The sequence below is a fragment of the Sciurus carolinensis genome, chromosome 11, assembly GCF_902686445.1.
Source record: "Sciurus carolinensis chromosome 11, mSciCar1.2, whole genome shotgun sequence".
Classification (NCBI taxonomy): domain Eukaryota; kingdom Metazoa; phylum Chordata; class Mammalia; order Rodentia; family Sciuridae; genus Sciurus; species Sciurus carolinensis.
In genome coordinates this window covers 119,857,186-119,872,089 of record NC_062223.1, presented here as the reverse complement: position 1 = coordinate 119,872,089, position 14,904 = coordinate 119,857,186, and the positions used below count along the sequence as shown (strand labels likewise).

At 47.0% G+C, this 14,904-nt stretch overlaps 1 protein-coding gene across 2 annotated transcripts in view; it reads right to left on the bottom strand.

Moving 5' to 3' along the window:
- Grik4 (glutamate ionotropic receptor kainate type subunit 4) overlaps nt 1–14,904 on the bottom strand; it is a 410,214-nt gene that overhangs the window by 157,597 nt on the left and 237,713 nt on the right. For both annotated transcript variants that reach the window (XM_047519151.1, XM_047519153.1), the window contains exon 4: nt 9,830–9,994. In XM_047519151.1, coding sequence (XP_047375107.1) covers nt 9,830–9,994 — 165 coding nt within the window. The remainder of the gene's footprint in view (nt 1–9,829; nt 9,995–14,904) is intronic.

The following is a 14,904-nucleotide window of genomic DNA, read 5'->3' as shown; positions in this document are numbered from 1 at the left end:
TCATGAGCGTGGACTCTGATACCAGGCTGTCTGAGTCTGAGACTCAGGACTGACTAGCTGTGAGACCTTGAGCAAGTTACTGAACCTCCCTGGGCCCATTTACTCACCTATAAAACTGGGATATGAGGAAGACTCATTTTATCCCCATTTTATGGATAGAGAAACTGAGGCTTAGAAAATGTAAGTAACTTGCAATTGGACACAGATAAGATATGATACAACTATATGTGACCTTGGAGATCCATCAAGCATCAAAGTCTAGGCTCTTTACCACTCGACTTTTCTCCCCTTACCTCCTCAAGGTCAAAGCTGTGCTCACCCTTGACTCTTCCTTGCCTTTCCTTGCTAAATCTATTCACTCACTACTGAGTCAGGGACCAGATCTGCCCTTTTGTTGTGCTTACACCTACTACCCCTTCCTCCTACACCACTGCCAATGTGCCTGGTCAGTCCCCTTTGCCACCTGTCTCCCAGAGGGTCTCTCTGTCTCCAGGATTCTTCATTTCCAATCCTTTCTCCAAACTGTGAGGCAAATTATAATAATAAAACAATGATCTGCATGTTCCTCCAAGTCAGAGAGCTTGTCTTATTTACCCTGGTACCCTCCATACTGAGCACAGGGCCTGACTCAGAATTATGTGTCCAATAAATCACTGTCCAACCACACCGAAGCCTGCTCAACACTTTCCATAAATAAAGAAACGAAATGTCTAATCATAAGGGAATCGTTATATAAAGTGCGGGTCATACGCCCAAATGGAATATTATTTAGGAATTTAAAATGCTTATGAGAAGTTTATAATAGCATTAAAAATATTTATGTAATATTATTAAGAGAAAGAAGCAGGAAATAAAATTATATGAATATCTATCTGAGGGCTGCAACTTGGCAAATTCAGGGGATAGTTATGCCTGAGGAATGACTGGAACAAGATGTGATTAAAACCAATGTTTATTGAGTGCTAATTGTGGCCCATTCAAATCTCTTTACAGGAACTGACCTATTTAATTCTAAAACAAACTGGTAAAGAGGTACTATTACTGTACCTCATTTTATAAGCACAAAAACAAGATGGAAAGAACAGGGTGAAGATTCAGCTGCTGATTCCCAGGCTCTGGGGCCCTGTTCCTCCAGCACAGACTCCCATGGAGAACAGAGATCCACAGCACCTTGGTTGCTGGGAGGCCAAGTGACTTTCTTCCTCTGTTTGACTTTCTTACTTTCCAAAATGAGCATGCACTCCTATAATATCCTATAAGGAATATGGTGCAATAATAAAAAGAATTCCTTCTGATGACAGGGAAAACTCAAGTGAGTCTAGTCTTCGAGTGACCCTGCTTTTCTGGCCCCTTCTCCCACCGTGCCACCTCCCATGCCAATTTGCCTAGAATGTTCTATCTGCTTTCTTAGCCTGTTCCAGAGTGGTTATCTCTGACTAGTCCAGGGGTTCCTAACCTGCTACCTGGGGCCTGTAGGGAGAAGACAGGAGTCTAAACGCTGTGGGGGAAATCACATCACTCTGTCCTCTAACCCCAGCTGAAACACAGAACTTCCTTCTATTTTTGAATGTAGGCAGTAAACCCCACCGTATAGTAGCAGTGTCTGAGACTTTGTCACCAACAGAGATCAGCAGTGTTTTCATGTCACATTACAGAACTGTAGATATCTTGAAATGTCATCTGTATTCATTACTACTTCAAAATGATTCTAGTAGTTACACCCAATGCTGGACTTGGCTATTTAGTACCTTAAGCAAGAAGCACAGGTATTACTATATCACTATTAAAATATTAACTGCATTTCCATACAGTTCATTTCCATGGCCATCTGAACCCATGCTATTTTATTCATTTTCAACCTTTTTCTAAGAAGGGTGCATTAGCATCCTTGGTCTACCATGGTCTGCACTCTGTTGCCCTCTGCCTGCCAAATTCCCATCGCTCCTCTAACACCCAGCTGGGATCCTGCCCAAGGCGTCTCTCCTTCCCTACATCTGAGTCAGCTGCCTTTTTGAGACAGGGAATTTTCCCTGTTCTCTAAATTCTGAGCCAACTTCTGCCCCAAGCAAACTCACAATGTTGGTTCTCAACAGAAGGAAGTGTCTCCTAAAAATAAATTCTTTCAGAAGTCCATAATCCATATGACTCTGAGACGGGATGTTTTTCGTCAAATTCATTTGGTGGCAAAATCTGATCTAAATAGGCAGATGTATAGCTATCTACTGGTTAAGCATCCCTAATCCAAAATCTGAAAAGCTCTGAAATCTGAACCTTTTTAAGCACTGACATGATGCTCAAAACATTTAGGATTTTGTATTTTGGATTTTCAGATTAGGGATGCTCAACAAGTAAAGTCTATGCAGTGAATATTGAAAAAAGAAATAAACTGAAATTGGAAACACTTCTGGTTCCAAGCATTTCAGATAAGGGTACTCAACTTGTACAAAGTGTGAATAAAAGAATATAAGCATGCATTTGTTTGGGCTTGGGATGTTACTGGAGACGTTCTTCAGCATATGGCATGAGCACAATATGACCTTGCCAATGTCTTAGAAGTTCTGGATTCTAAATGCATTGGGCCTCAAGGGTCTGAGGACCTGTACCTGCCTTCTGAGCTCCTTACACACATGTCCGTGTTTCCATCTCTCTCACGGGGATTATAAACCCCTTGAGGGCAGAGATCAATATATTTAGTCTTGGCAAAAAGGAATTGCTCACCAGACATTTGCTCAACTGAATTGAAATGATCCAAAATGAGTTCAATGAAATTGAACTATGCTCTTACTAGTAGCCCTGGCCTTGGGATTTCCTGGGATCCTGGACGTGGTCTTTTGCTCCCTATGAAGGATGCTCTGCTAAAAAGGGCCTCAGCTCTAGAGCTCCCTGGACCCTGATTCTGTAGGCCAAGGTAACTGAGTGAGGACTCTGAGCAGTTGATGGGAGGGACAGCAGGGGAGGGAAACAGCTTTACCTCTGCCTCCTGGGGAGCCGGGAAGAGAAGGAACATGGAGACATGAGTGACATTGCCATGGCGACTAAGTTTTCCAGCAAGCAGAGGAGTCTGAAGCGGCTGTCAGAGCAGCGGCTGGATGAAAGCCTGGGATGGGATGTTGTAGTCGATGGAGGGACATTTTCCCTTCATATGCCAGACCTGGCCTGGAAACTAAGTCCCCTGGGAACCCTGGGCTGGACGAAGCACTCAAGGGAACTCAGTTCTTCCCAGAGACTTTGGGGTCCCTCCCACACAGCAGTGTGCAGGGGGACAGGGTGGCTCTGGTGCAGATAGCCCAGAGGGGTTGACCCTAGGGGCCTCTTAATCCCTCCAGCTTCTTGGGTCTCCTCACTGACAGGGCAGCACTTGGTGAGCCATTAGGCCACCCTCTGAGCCCAGGAGTAGGTGGGGGACAGCTTTATGGGGTTTTATGGGGCATAAAAACGATCCCAGCTTTATGGGGCATAAAGCTGTGCCAGAGCCTGAGAGTCACAGGGCTTGTGGGGGAAGGTCCCTCTTTGTGCCTGTGTATACCACACACAGAGCAAACAGAGAAGCCAAGATCATCCCAGGCAAGGCCAAAAGTCGCCTCAATCCACTCTGAAGGACTGTCTCCTCTTGCACCCAAGCTTTCATGAGCACCTTCCATACTGGACTCTCTGTGGTGGACAGTGGGCTAAACGGATTGAACTCACTGTTCCCAAGCCAAGGAAGGGGAGCATGCAAGGGCAGGAGTCCTGGGCCTACATCGTCCTGCCCCACCACAGGGTCCCCCTGGTAAGTGTTCCCTGAGGGACACACATTAGAGGACTTGAAATTATCATGGCTCCCTTGATAGTGGCACATTGTGCAAAGCCCCCAGCCTGGTTCCAACCACTGCAAGAGGAACAATCCCATTTACTGGGGTTTCCCATGCACAGGCACCTGGTTAGCAGACACACTATCCCACCTGAAGTCCTTACAGTGACCCCGAGAGGGAGGAGTTGCAGCGCTGATTCTCCTACCGCCTGCAGGAGCGGGAGACGCTCGCCGAGAGGTCAGCCCACACCAGGCGCTGTCTGAGTCCTTTAAGCATCTCTCATTTCATCCTCACGGTGACTTCATGAAGTGAGAACACTAATCATTCCCATTTGGGGAGAATTCTGATTATTCTCCAGTGAGGATATGGAGGCCCAAGACCTGAACCCAAGGCATGGGTGGAGCCAGTGCGTGGAATCCCGGTGCATCCAGCCCCAGCCCCAAGTGTGAACACCCGTCTGCCTTGCCCTCTGCCACTTCTGCCCCTTCATAAACGCTCTTGCACAGTCCTGCCAATCTGTGATCCTGCCCCAGAGGACCCTGTTTTGTCTGGTTCAAGCCTTGGCTCATGCTACTCCACCAGGTCCCTAGGTGCCTTCCTCCCTTTTCCTCACCTATTGGGCATTCTAAGATCTGCTCCTGAGGCCTCACCTGATCCCTGGCCTGTGTCCTAGTTCTGACTTCCTACTCTCGTTCTGAGCCACTCCCCACCCACACACCGTCAGGATTCTGTCACTTTGCAGATGTGCAGGTCTTAACTTCTTCCTAGGAAAGATCATGAACCTTAGTTTCCCTATCTGTAAAGGGAGGGACTTAGAGCAGATGATTTCCAACACTGTAATACGATGCGGTTCTGAGTCCATATTGTATGTAAGTGACATGGGTAACTCAGAGAAGGGAAGAAAGAAATGTTTGTTGAATGACTCGCCATTACTTGTGTGTCCTTATCTTCCACCTTCTTACTGTTTTGCTTTGCACTGACTTTGATTCGTTCTACTGAACTGATGGAGAGACATTAGCCCTCACCTACTAGAGGCAGCTCTGAATCACTAGAAGTCAAGCCCACGGAGCCTTCGAGAAGCTCAGGAGCCTTGCAAGAGGGCAGCTCCTCAGAGCCAGAACATCATGCACCATGCCCCATACCCCTGGTAACCAGTGTACTTCTGGCTTTCAAGGGGAGACAGCATGGACAGCTGGGCATGCGTGGCCTCAGAAACACAGGCAAAGGCGAGAGGCTGGCAGAGAGGTCCCTGTAGTAAATTAAACTTCAAAACAGCTTTGGCAAGACAGCAGGTACAGTGCCTCTGGGAGGTAAAGGGGTGGCGCTTAGTTAAGCTCTAATACATGAGCCCCGGCAGGAGACAGAGTGATCTGTGGAACCCAGGAGGCCAATGTCTTATGGGAGCTCCCTGCAAAGAAAGGCTGGGATGGAGATCAGATATTGAAGGGAAGAAGGAAAGGCCAGCTGGTAGGGGAGATGACCTAATGGGTCTTGTCCATCCCTTTTATTTCACCTCTCTGGGCTGTGTAGAGGGAACCGGAAGTTCAGACATCTAGAAGCCTGAGGCGAAGATGGTGAAAGGGCAGAGGTAGGGGATCCCATGTGGACCGGAGGACGTTTTACAAGTGACCCTCACTTTAACTCAGCCCAGGTAGGACTATCTGTCTGTTTGAACCAGGTAGAACAGGGGTTGATTCTCGACTCCTATCTTTCCAGTTTCCAGGTTGGCTATTAATTAATGCCCTCCATGATACTTCCCATTTCCAAGTCTCACATTCAACCATCAGACGAGAGTGGTGACCGCTAGGCTCCAGCATCTTTATACCTCATCATCTTTGATTCTCGAAATAACCACTGCTTCCCTGGACAGGCTCTCCCATCCCCACAGTGATTCATTAAGTGTGATGCATATGGAGCTTTTAGAAACCCACCTATTACTGAAAGTCAGGTACAGCTGTATGCTGCTGGATCGCTACAGCCTCAACTTCAATCAGAGCCTCCACTTCCCACAACCGAAAACATCCTCGCCAGGGTCTCTTTGATCTTCTTGAAGCAGATTCCCTGGCTACAGGGTGATAGGTGTGGGGGAATTTTCCTGGGTCCCAGAGCACTCATAAATTTTTAAATAAACAAAACAAATTAGTTCTGGGCCGCTAGCTCAGGGAAAACAGCCTGTGACACTGAGCCTCAGTTGGCATGAGTGACCCGCCCCAACTTCCAAAGGCTCAAAGCTGTCAGATGCATCACGTCCAGAAACTGAAAAGGAAAGGGGAATATCCAATTATGATGGAGGCCAACATGAAGCCGGCCACCTGAGAGGAGCCCTGGAGATAATGCCCCTGTGTGTGGCCCAACCTTGCAACAGGAGAGAGGGAGGTCACATGAGAGGCTGGGAGAAGCCTGCTCAAGTGTGATGGGGAGAGGACAGGCCAATAAGAAAAGTCACAGCTGACACTTACTGAAAACCTGCCACGGGCACCATAGCAAGCACCCCACTATGGAATCCCATGAGGCGAGGTTACCATCACCCTCGTTCTACACATGCGGAAACTGAGGCCCAAATGGCTAAACAGCCTGTCAACATCACACAGCTGATAAATAGTAGAGACAATGATTTAATCCTGGTCATTTGGTACTAAAAATCCATGATCCTCACTTTTATACCACATAGGCTCCCCAAAGTAGGGATCACAGACCCATTGGTCTCCCTTCCAGGGGCCTGCCTGCCTTCCTTCCTTCCTTCCTTCCTTCCTTCCTTCCTTCCTTCCTTCCTCCCTCCCTCCCTCCCTTCTCTCCCTCCCTCCCTCCTTCCTTCCTTCCTTATTTCCTTCCTTCCTTCCCACAATACTCCCACTGACAACCAGTCCAGGGACCCACCCTCCTGCCCTTCCTTCCTTCCTTCCTTCCTTCCTTCCTTCCTTCCTTCCTTCCTTCCATCCTTCCTTCTTTCTTTCCTCCCTCCCTCCCTCCCTCCTTCTTCCTTCCTTCCTTCCTTCCTTCCTTCCTTCCTTCCTTCCTTCCCACAATACTCCCACTGACAAACAGTTCAGGGGCCCGCTCTTCCCTCCCTCCCTCCCTCCCTCCCTTCCTTCCTTCCTTCCTTCCTTCCTTCCTTCCTTCCTTCCTTCCTTCCCTCCCACAATACTCCCACTGACATACAGTACCCCACTCTGCTTCTGCCAGTATCACCAAGCACACCCTCCTACCTCCTCGCTCTGGGAGGGAAAGAGTCGGGCTGGACTCTTCCTATGAAGAACCTGGGCAGTGTTTGAAACCCAGGTGGGGGTGGAGAACTCTGGCTTAGGATGAAAGGCCTTTAGGGTAGAAAGATCCAGAAGCCCTCTTTTCTAACAAATGCTAATCACACCTTAAACACTCTGAGATGTAAAAGCTTACCGAGAGCCACTTGCTAATAAAATACTTAGTGCCTACAAGAAGGGCACTAGAAAGATGCCCAAAGTCTGTAATGTGGAATAAAGATATCAATGTTCTTTGTGCCCCTGATTCACCTGGCTTAATATTTTAGATGTATTGACTTTATTAAGACAGGCTATGTGGGTCATCAGGAGAGGAAATTTACATCCTCTAATGACACCATTCACCATGGGCAAATCTGCACTCCGGGTCCTGCCAGGGAAGCCCAGAAGAACCAAAGGAAAGGAAGGAGGGGGTGGATTTTCAAACTATGGGCAACAGAAATCTGGGTGCTTGTCTCAGGCCTGGACAAAGAAACCCTGCAGACTGGACTCAGAGAGTCATAAGAAGTCATTGCTGGTGTTTCCAATTTCATTTGGATGATCTTGGGAAATCCAAATCTTCTTTCATTGTACTAGAAATTAGCCTTGTGACAACTAGGGACTTTCATCTGTTCCCTGCTGAGTCCTCATTGCCTAGAATAAAGTGCAACAAGCATTCGCTAAGTACTCATCAACTTACTGACTGAAAGAATTAACAAATGACTATTTTGGTACTTGTTCCACCACACTCTTTTCTGGAGGAATCTGCACCCATAGATCTTGCTGAACTCATTGGCCCTGTTCTGTACAGTACAAACCACCTTCCATCATAGCTACCACATGAGGAATAGACACAGTTTCCAAGGGTAGTCAGTAGGCAATCTGGCCAACACCTGCAACTTGTGGGACTGGTCACATGGCAAGATGAGCTACACCAAACAGATGCTGTGCTCTACCTTGGGGATCCAGAGTAGAGGCACTGAGGGGAGGTTACCACTGATGTGCACTCCACAGAGAGACTACAAGCTCCCGAGTGCAGGAACCAAGTCTACCTTGCATCCAGCACTGTCCCCAAAACAAGTCTTCAATCATGCCATAAATAGAGCAACTGCTCAATAAAAGGTCCTAAAGAACAAACAAGGAGCAAAATCAGGTCTGGGCTGCCATTATAGGACAGTACATGATAAATAAGCCAGAGAAACCAATCTAGCAGAGATGGAAGAATCTGGATACAATAGCTCAAAAGTATTTAAAAAGTTGTGAAGATATGAAAGAGAGGCTGGTGGGTTCCGGAGCCTCTGCCTACCTCTCTCTTTACAAAATCCTACCTGCTCTTCTTGGGCCAATGAGGATTTTTTTTTTTCTTGCAAAGTTAACAGGTCAGATTAGAGCGTTGTTCATATGGAAGTCCAGATGCCTGATATAAATACTTAAGCAAGTTATTGTTTTGTTTCATTTGTTTGTTTTTCCACTGAGTGTTGTTAAAGGTTCATATGGGTTGAAAACAGGGACTCTTCAAGTCCTAGGGAATAGATTATCATTTTGGGGGGCTGAGGGGCCCTTGCTGTAGTTAGGATCCTGCATATCCTCCAAAGGCCTGTGTATTGCCAGCCTGTGGTGCTACTGGGAGATAGTGGATTCTCTAGTAGAAGGAACCTAGAAGAAGGAACTTAGGTCACTGGGAGTGTGCCCTGGTAGGGGTTATCAGCCCCTCCTCTTCCTATCTCTTCTTGCTTCCTGGCCACCACGAGGTGAGCAACTTAGCTTTACCATGTGTTCCCACCATGATGTTCTGCCTCTGCACAAGCCCAAATAACAGGTCCAATCAGTCATGGACTGAAACTTTCAAAATTGTAAAACAAAATAACCTTTTTCTCTTCCTAAGTTGCTTTATCTCAGGTACTTTGTTACAGTGACATAGAGTTGACTAACACAGTCCTTTATCTTCCTTCTACACTAGAGCTTTTCATTCTCAGCTTGGCTACAAGACACTGGCCCACTCTCTAGGCCCTAATCCTGTAGAGTCACCAAAGTAACTGCAGGGAGGTACCAGAGCATCACAGTGGAGGCATAGTAGGTCATGCATTGGGTTTGCAGGATCCACTCACTAGTTCTGTCATCAGGCAAACTATTCACTGTCTTTCAACTTCAGTGTTTTTTTTTTTTAACCAAAGGATGTAATAACACTTAACTCTCAGACTACTGTGAGAATGAAAAGTGGTGTTCAGCACATAGTAGGGGTACCTGATGTGTGACTTTAGTGACCTACTGTGTGTGCCTATAAAACACTGCAACATTTGCGAAACAGAGCCTAACATTCCCATTTTACAGATGAAGAAACTGGGGTTCAGGTAGGATAAGTGACTTGTCCAAGGTTATCCATGCATAAGCAGCCCAACTCCATCCCAAGTCCCAGTTTTCTCCTACAATGCTGCTCTCAGCACATGAAAGCAAGACAAGTGACCTAAGCAGAAGTGGCTGAGCCCCCTTGGGAGGGCTCTGCTTCTTCTTTCTCAATCATACACAAGATTTCATTCCGGGATGTGCGCACAAAACTTCCAGTAGCTGAATGAATCCTATATGAAGGAATGAATGGGTGGGAAGACGAATGAATGAATTTGTATTCTGTCTCAATTCTATTCTACGCAAGATTCACAACAAAACCTGGGAGTCTCATGCAGGCCAAGATCCTCATAGAACCTCCAGGTGCTTCTTTCTCTCCCACCCCTGGGGTATCTATATCAGAGACCTGGCAACAGATGAAGCTCACACCACCAGCTCAGCCCTGTCCATTCTACGTACTGGTTTCTGCAGTCTCGTACTCGCTGTCTCTGAGAAGCTCAAAGATGTCCACTTCGACCTTGGCCTTGCCCAGCCTCTCAGGAGCGCGGTTGATGCGGTTCTTGGCCAGCGTGATGGAGAGCCGCTCCCCTCTGCTGCACTCCATGGGGTCGTCCAAAATAGCAGCTGTGGGCAGGCAACCACACGGAGATAGTTGATATGCCACCCATGACCGTTACCCCTCCTGCATCTCCAGCCTCCCCTCAAAGCTGTCTTCCTTTTCCAGGAAGCTCCCAAACCCCTCTCCACCTAAACATCCTCAGAACTATCTCCAAAGCAAGTTCTCTACATGCTTTAGGGTCTTGGTTTGCAGGCAAGTGTAGGAGTGAATTCTAATGTGGATGTGCACCCTGGGAGTCCTGTAATGCCAAGGCTGGCCATCAGGGGTCCCAACTGTACGAGGTCCCTGAGTCCAGGCACAATGAGGTCCTTGGCTCTCATATGTCTACACGTGCTTAGACAGGCATACATATGTGCTGTTCTTTGAAAGTGGAATTCTGGGCATGTGAGAAATGCCTTCTGAGGTGGGAGAGGACCAGAGGAGGCCAGGTTTGCAAGGGAGAACGGTGGGAGCAAGGAGCAGCTGCAGGATACTGCTGAATGCTGAAACCCAGGCTCTCATGTCCTGAGCCTTGTTCCTCAGGTGGGCTATGGAGCTTCTAGGAACTTCTTGTCTTCCCTCAATGTTAGTAACAGTAGGACAAACTCATGGGGTTGGAATGAGGACACAATTAAAATAGTGTAGGTAAGCGACCCATCATATGGATTTTATCAGGGCGACAATCAGCATGGGTGACTGAAGCGGCAATGAACCACTAGCTGCCCAACTACTGGAAGCAGTGTGAAGGGTGACTGTCATGGTACCACAGAGAACTGGGTTCAAAACCTAGTTTTGCTGCTTATTAGCTTTGGGACCTCAGTTTTCTCACTTGGAAAAAACCCACCATGAATATTACATGAAATAGTATGTGCTCAGCACAGTATTTTGCTCATAGTAGGTACTCACTAAATCGAGCTACTGAGATTCTCATTCTCTCAATAGAGAAACTTACAAAAATGAAAATCTGCACACAAAAACGTGCACAAAACATTTATAGCTGCATTATTCCTGGGTGCCAAAAGTGGAAACAACCTAAATGTCCATCAAGTGATGGATAAGAAAATATGGTTTTCTATGCACTAGAATATAATTCAACAAGCAAAAGGGACAAAATGCTGCCATATGCTATGATATGGATGGCCCTAGAAACATTATCCTAAGTGAAAGAAGTCAGACCTGAAAGACCACGTACTGGGTGGCTCTATTTTTATGAAATGTCTAGACTATGTGAATCCATAGAGACAGAAAGTAGTTACTGGTTGCCTAGGATTAGGAGACTTGTGGGAAAAGGAAGAGTGATGGCTACTGTGTGGAATATTTCTTTCGGGGTGATGAAAACATTCTAAAATTGATTGTGGTGATAGTTGCGATCCCTGTGAATACAGTAAAAAAAAAATTGAAGTGTACGCTTTACATGGATTAATTATATAATATGTGATGTATATCTTTAAAAAAAACATTATAAAAAAAATAAATGTCCAACTTATCTTTCAGAGGTTGGAGGAAATAGGGCATCAAGCTGAACAGACTTCACCAACACACGGCCCCTGAATCTCTGTGACTGTGGTGGACAGAGAAACCCAGGCCATGCTATCTTTTCTGTATCCTGCTCCCAGGTTTACTCTCACCATTTTACAAATGAAAAAGGAAAATACAGAATATTCCAAAACCTTTTTCATGATTTGTGGATATATTTATATATATAAAACCCCATTGAATAATAAAAGTTAAATCTAATTTACTTAGGGTGGCCATACCTGGGCCTCTGTAAATCGACGAGCAAAGTCCAAGCAAACCTAAGGTGATTAGCCCCGCTGCAGGAGTGACCAGAGGACTGTAAATGTGTGACTGAAGAACTTGGACAAGGTAACCTCAGGGAGCAAGACCAGAACGAGAAGTTTCCTCGGGATGCAGAAACTGAAACAATTATACTGCTGTACCAGGACAACTTTGGGACTAGACAGAGGAAATAGAGGAGTGTTCCTCAAATGGTGTTCTTTAGTGGACCCCTGGGGCACCCCGAAATAAACAGTAGCTTGTCTGGGGGGCATCTAGCCCCAGGCCAGCTTCAACCAGTACATCTCCACATCCACTGGGTATAGACCTCAAGGTTCCACATAAGATTTGATGTGGGAAAAATGTTTTGTGGTTAAAAATATAAAGAAAACAGAGCAGGAATAGAGACATCTGGGATGTCAGAAGTGGGTAGTGCCACCAAGGATGAAGCACACGCAAGAGACCCCAGATCCATAACACATCACCTTCATATTATTCAGTGAGAACCCTGGTGTAAGTGCTTGGTAGGTACAGTCTCTCAATGTCTGCTTCAACTCTGCAAGATGGGTGTTAGTCTCCATGTGGACATGAGCAAGTGAGCCCTCACTCTTGAAGCTAGAGAGCAGGAGAGGAGAAGGTGAACTCAGGTTGGCCTGACTTCAGACCTTCCTCCTCATGAAGACCTGTTTTCCAGGGACATGAGTTGAGGGCAGGTGCAGAGGCAGGACACATGAGACTTGTAGGCCCTGTGAAGGAAGTGTCACCAAGGCAAATCAACTCTAGGACACTAATAGTGACAGGCTGGAGCCTGGACCTCTGAAAATTTCCCCCAGGTAATTTCCCCCTACTTCCCTCACCCCACATGCATGAGGTTTTATATAGAGGCAGCTATCCTTGCCTTTGGACCATGTGATCTCAATATCATCAACTTTTCCATCTACAACTGTAATGGTTTAAGATATGAGGAGTCTCCCAAACGCTCTTATGTGAGGCAATGCCTGAAGGTTTAGAGGCGAAATGATGGGGTTATGAGAACCTAACCTAATCAGTGCATTAGTCTCCTGATAGGGATTAACCGGTGATAACTGTAGGCAGGTAGGGTGTGGCTGGAGGAGGTGGGTCATTGGGGGCATACCTTTGGGGTTTATATTTTGTCTGTAGTAGGGGAGCTCTTTCTCTCTGCTTCCTGGTACCATGTCCTAAGCTGCTTTCCTTCACCACACTCTTCCACCATGATGTCCTTCCTCACCTAGGGCCCTAAGGAATGGAGTCGGCCATCTACGGACTGAGACCTCTGAAACCATGAGCCCCCAAATAAACTGTTCCTCCTTAAAATTATTCTCATCATGGACACAACAGCAAAAACAGCTGATTAAAACAACAGCCTACAAGGTATTTAACAAATCACTTGTAATAATTTCTCAGAAAAATGCCTGTTACAGATTGGATCTTAAATGTTCCCTGAAGGCCCATGTGTGGACGGTTTGGTCTCTGGGAGGTGGGGCCTAGTGTTAGAAAGTTAGGGCACTTGTGTATGTCCTTGAAAGGGATATTGGGACCCAGAGCTCTTCCCTCTTTCCGTTTCTCTCTCCCCGCTCCTTGCTTCCTGACCACCCTGAAGGGAGTAGCTTTCCTCCACCATGTGCTCCCATCATGATTTTCTGCCTCGCCACACCCCACAGTGATAGGACCAAGTGACTATGGTCTGAAACCATGTGCCAAAATAAATAGTTCCTCCTTTAAGTTGATTTATCTCAGGTATTTTGTCACAGTGGCGGAAAGTTAACAATGTCCACATACTCTGAATCTGGGAACTCAGGAACATTTTGACCTGGATATTGGTGTTACAGAGTCACGTTGGACTTGTCCCTGTCCCACAGCTACATAAAGGGCACAATTAAAGCTGAACTGAAGGAGGTAGCAGACATTAAAGGGTCTGTGTCAGAACTGATTGGTTCCATCTGTTCTCTTCTTGCAAAGGACACACTCAAGATGTGTGCTACTGATCCATTGCCTCTGCTCCTCCCACGTACATGTTGCAGCCCTAACTCTCAAAGTGACTGTGCTTGGAAATAAGGTTTTTAGGAGGTAATTGAGGTTAAATGAGGTCATAGGGGTGGGACCCTCATCTTATAGGATTAGTGCTCCTCTCAGAAGATAGTAGACAGGCTCACCATGTGTCCACCATGTGAAGACACCGTGAGAAAGCAGCCATCCTCTGTCAGGAAGAGAGTCTTACTAGGGAACGCAAGGAACTAGAAGCTTGATCTTGGACTTCCCCACCTCCAGAACAGTGAGCAATGAAGTTCTTACTGTTGACACCACTCAGTCTGTGGGAACTTCTTGTGGCAGCCTGAGCTGATGAAGGTTAGTATGACCCAGAGAAGCAGGACTGCCACCAGCGTGCAAATGAACAAGCAGCTCACACCATCACTGGGCACACTGAGACAGAGATGGCGGGGGTGGGGGAATGGGGAATGTGGGACTCATATTAAAGGGGATCATGAGGTCTGCTCTGCACCCCTTTCTTGTTCCCCACCCACGAGGTTGATTTAGCAGGGACCCTGCACTCCCAGGTGTTTGGCAGGTGCTTGCCCACACACCAGGTCCCACACCCTATCCTCCTGCCCTCTACCCATACTGTTCTGGGCACCAGTTTTCATTCAGGTTTTAGTTTTAGGCAGTGATTAATTTCTGACTGGGAAAAACCTCAAACGGGAACCTGACTGGCATCAAACATATTGGGAGCAGGATAATTAGGGTGACAATAGAAACCAGATTCTGGGGCTGTGGACACCAAAGACAAGGTAGAGGCCCAGGCTCTCTTGGGACATCCAAGGAACATGTCCCCACCAGGCGGTTACCAAATAGCACACTTGTTCTTCAGCAGTCCCAGGAAAGGGACCAGATGGATGAAGGAGAGCCGTGTGCTCGAGACTTAATGTGCAGCGGATGCTATTGGCCTGTGCGGTGTCCCACAGGCCTGGCTGCCCAGCTAGGCCAGGATGTTCAGAGTTTCCAGCTGCTGCCAAATGAGGAGCCGTATGAGCCAGCACATCCTCCAGCCCTGGGGACCGCTTGCACGTAAGTCAACCAGCCGTCACAGTGAGGCTTGCAGGCCTCAGCTGCAGGGGGACCCGGCTGAGATGGTGACACACAT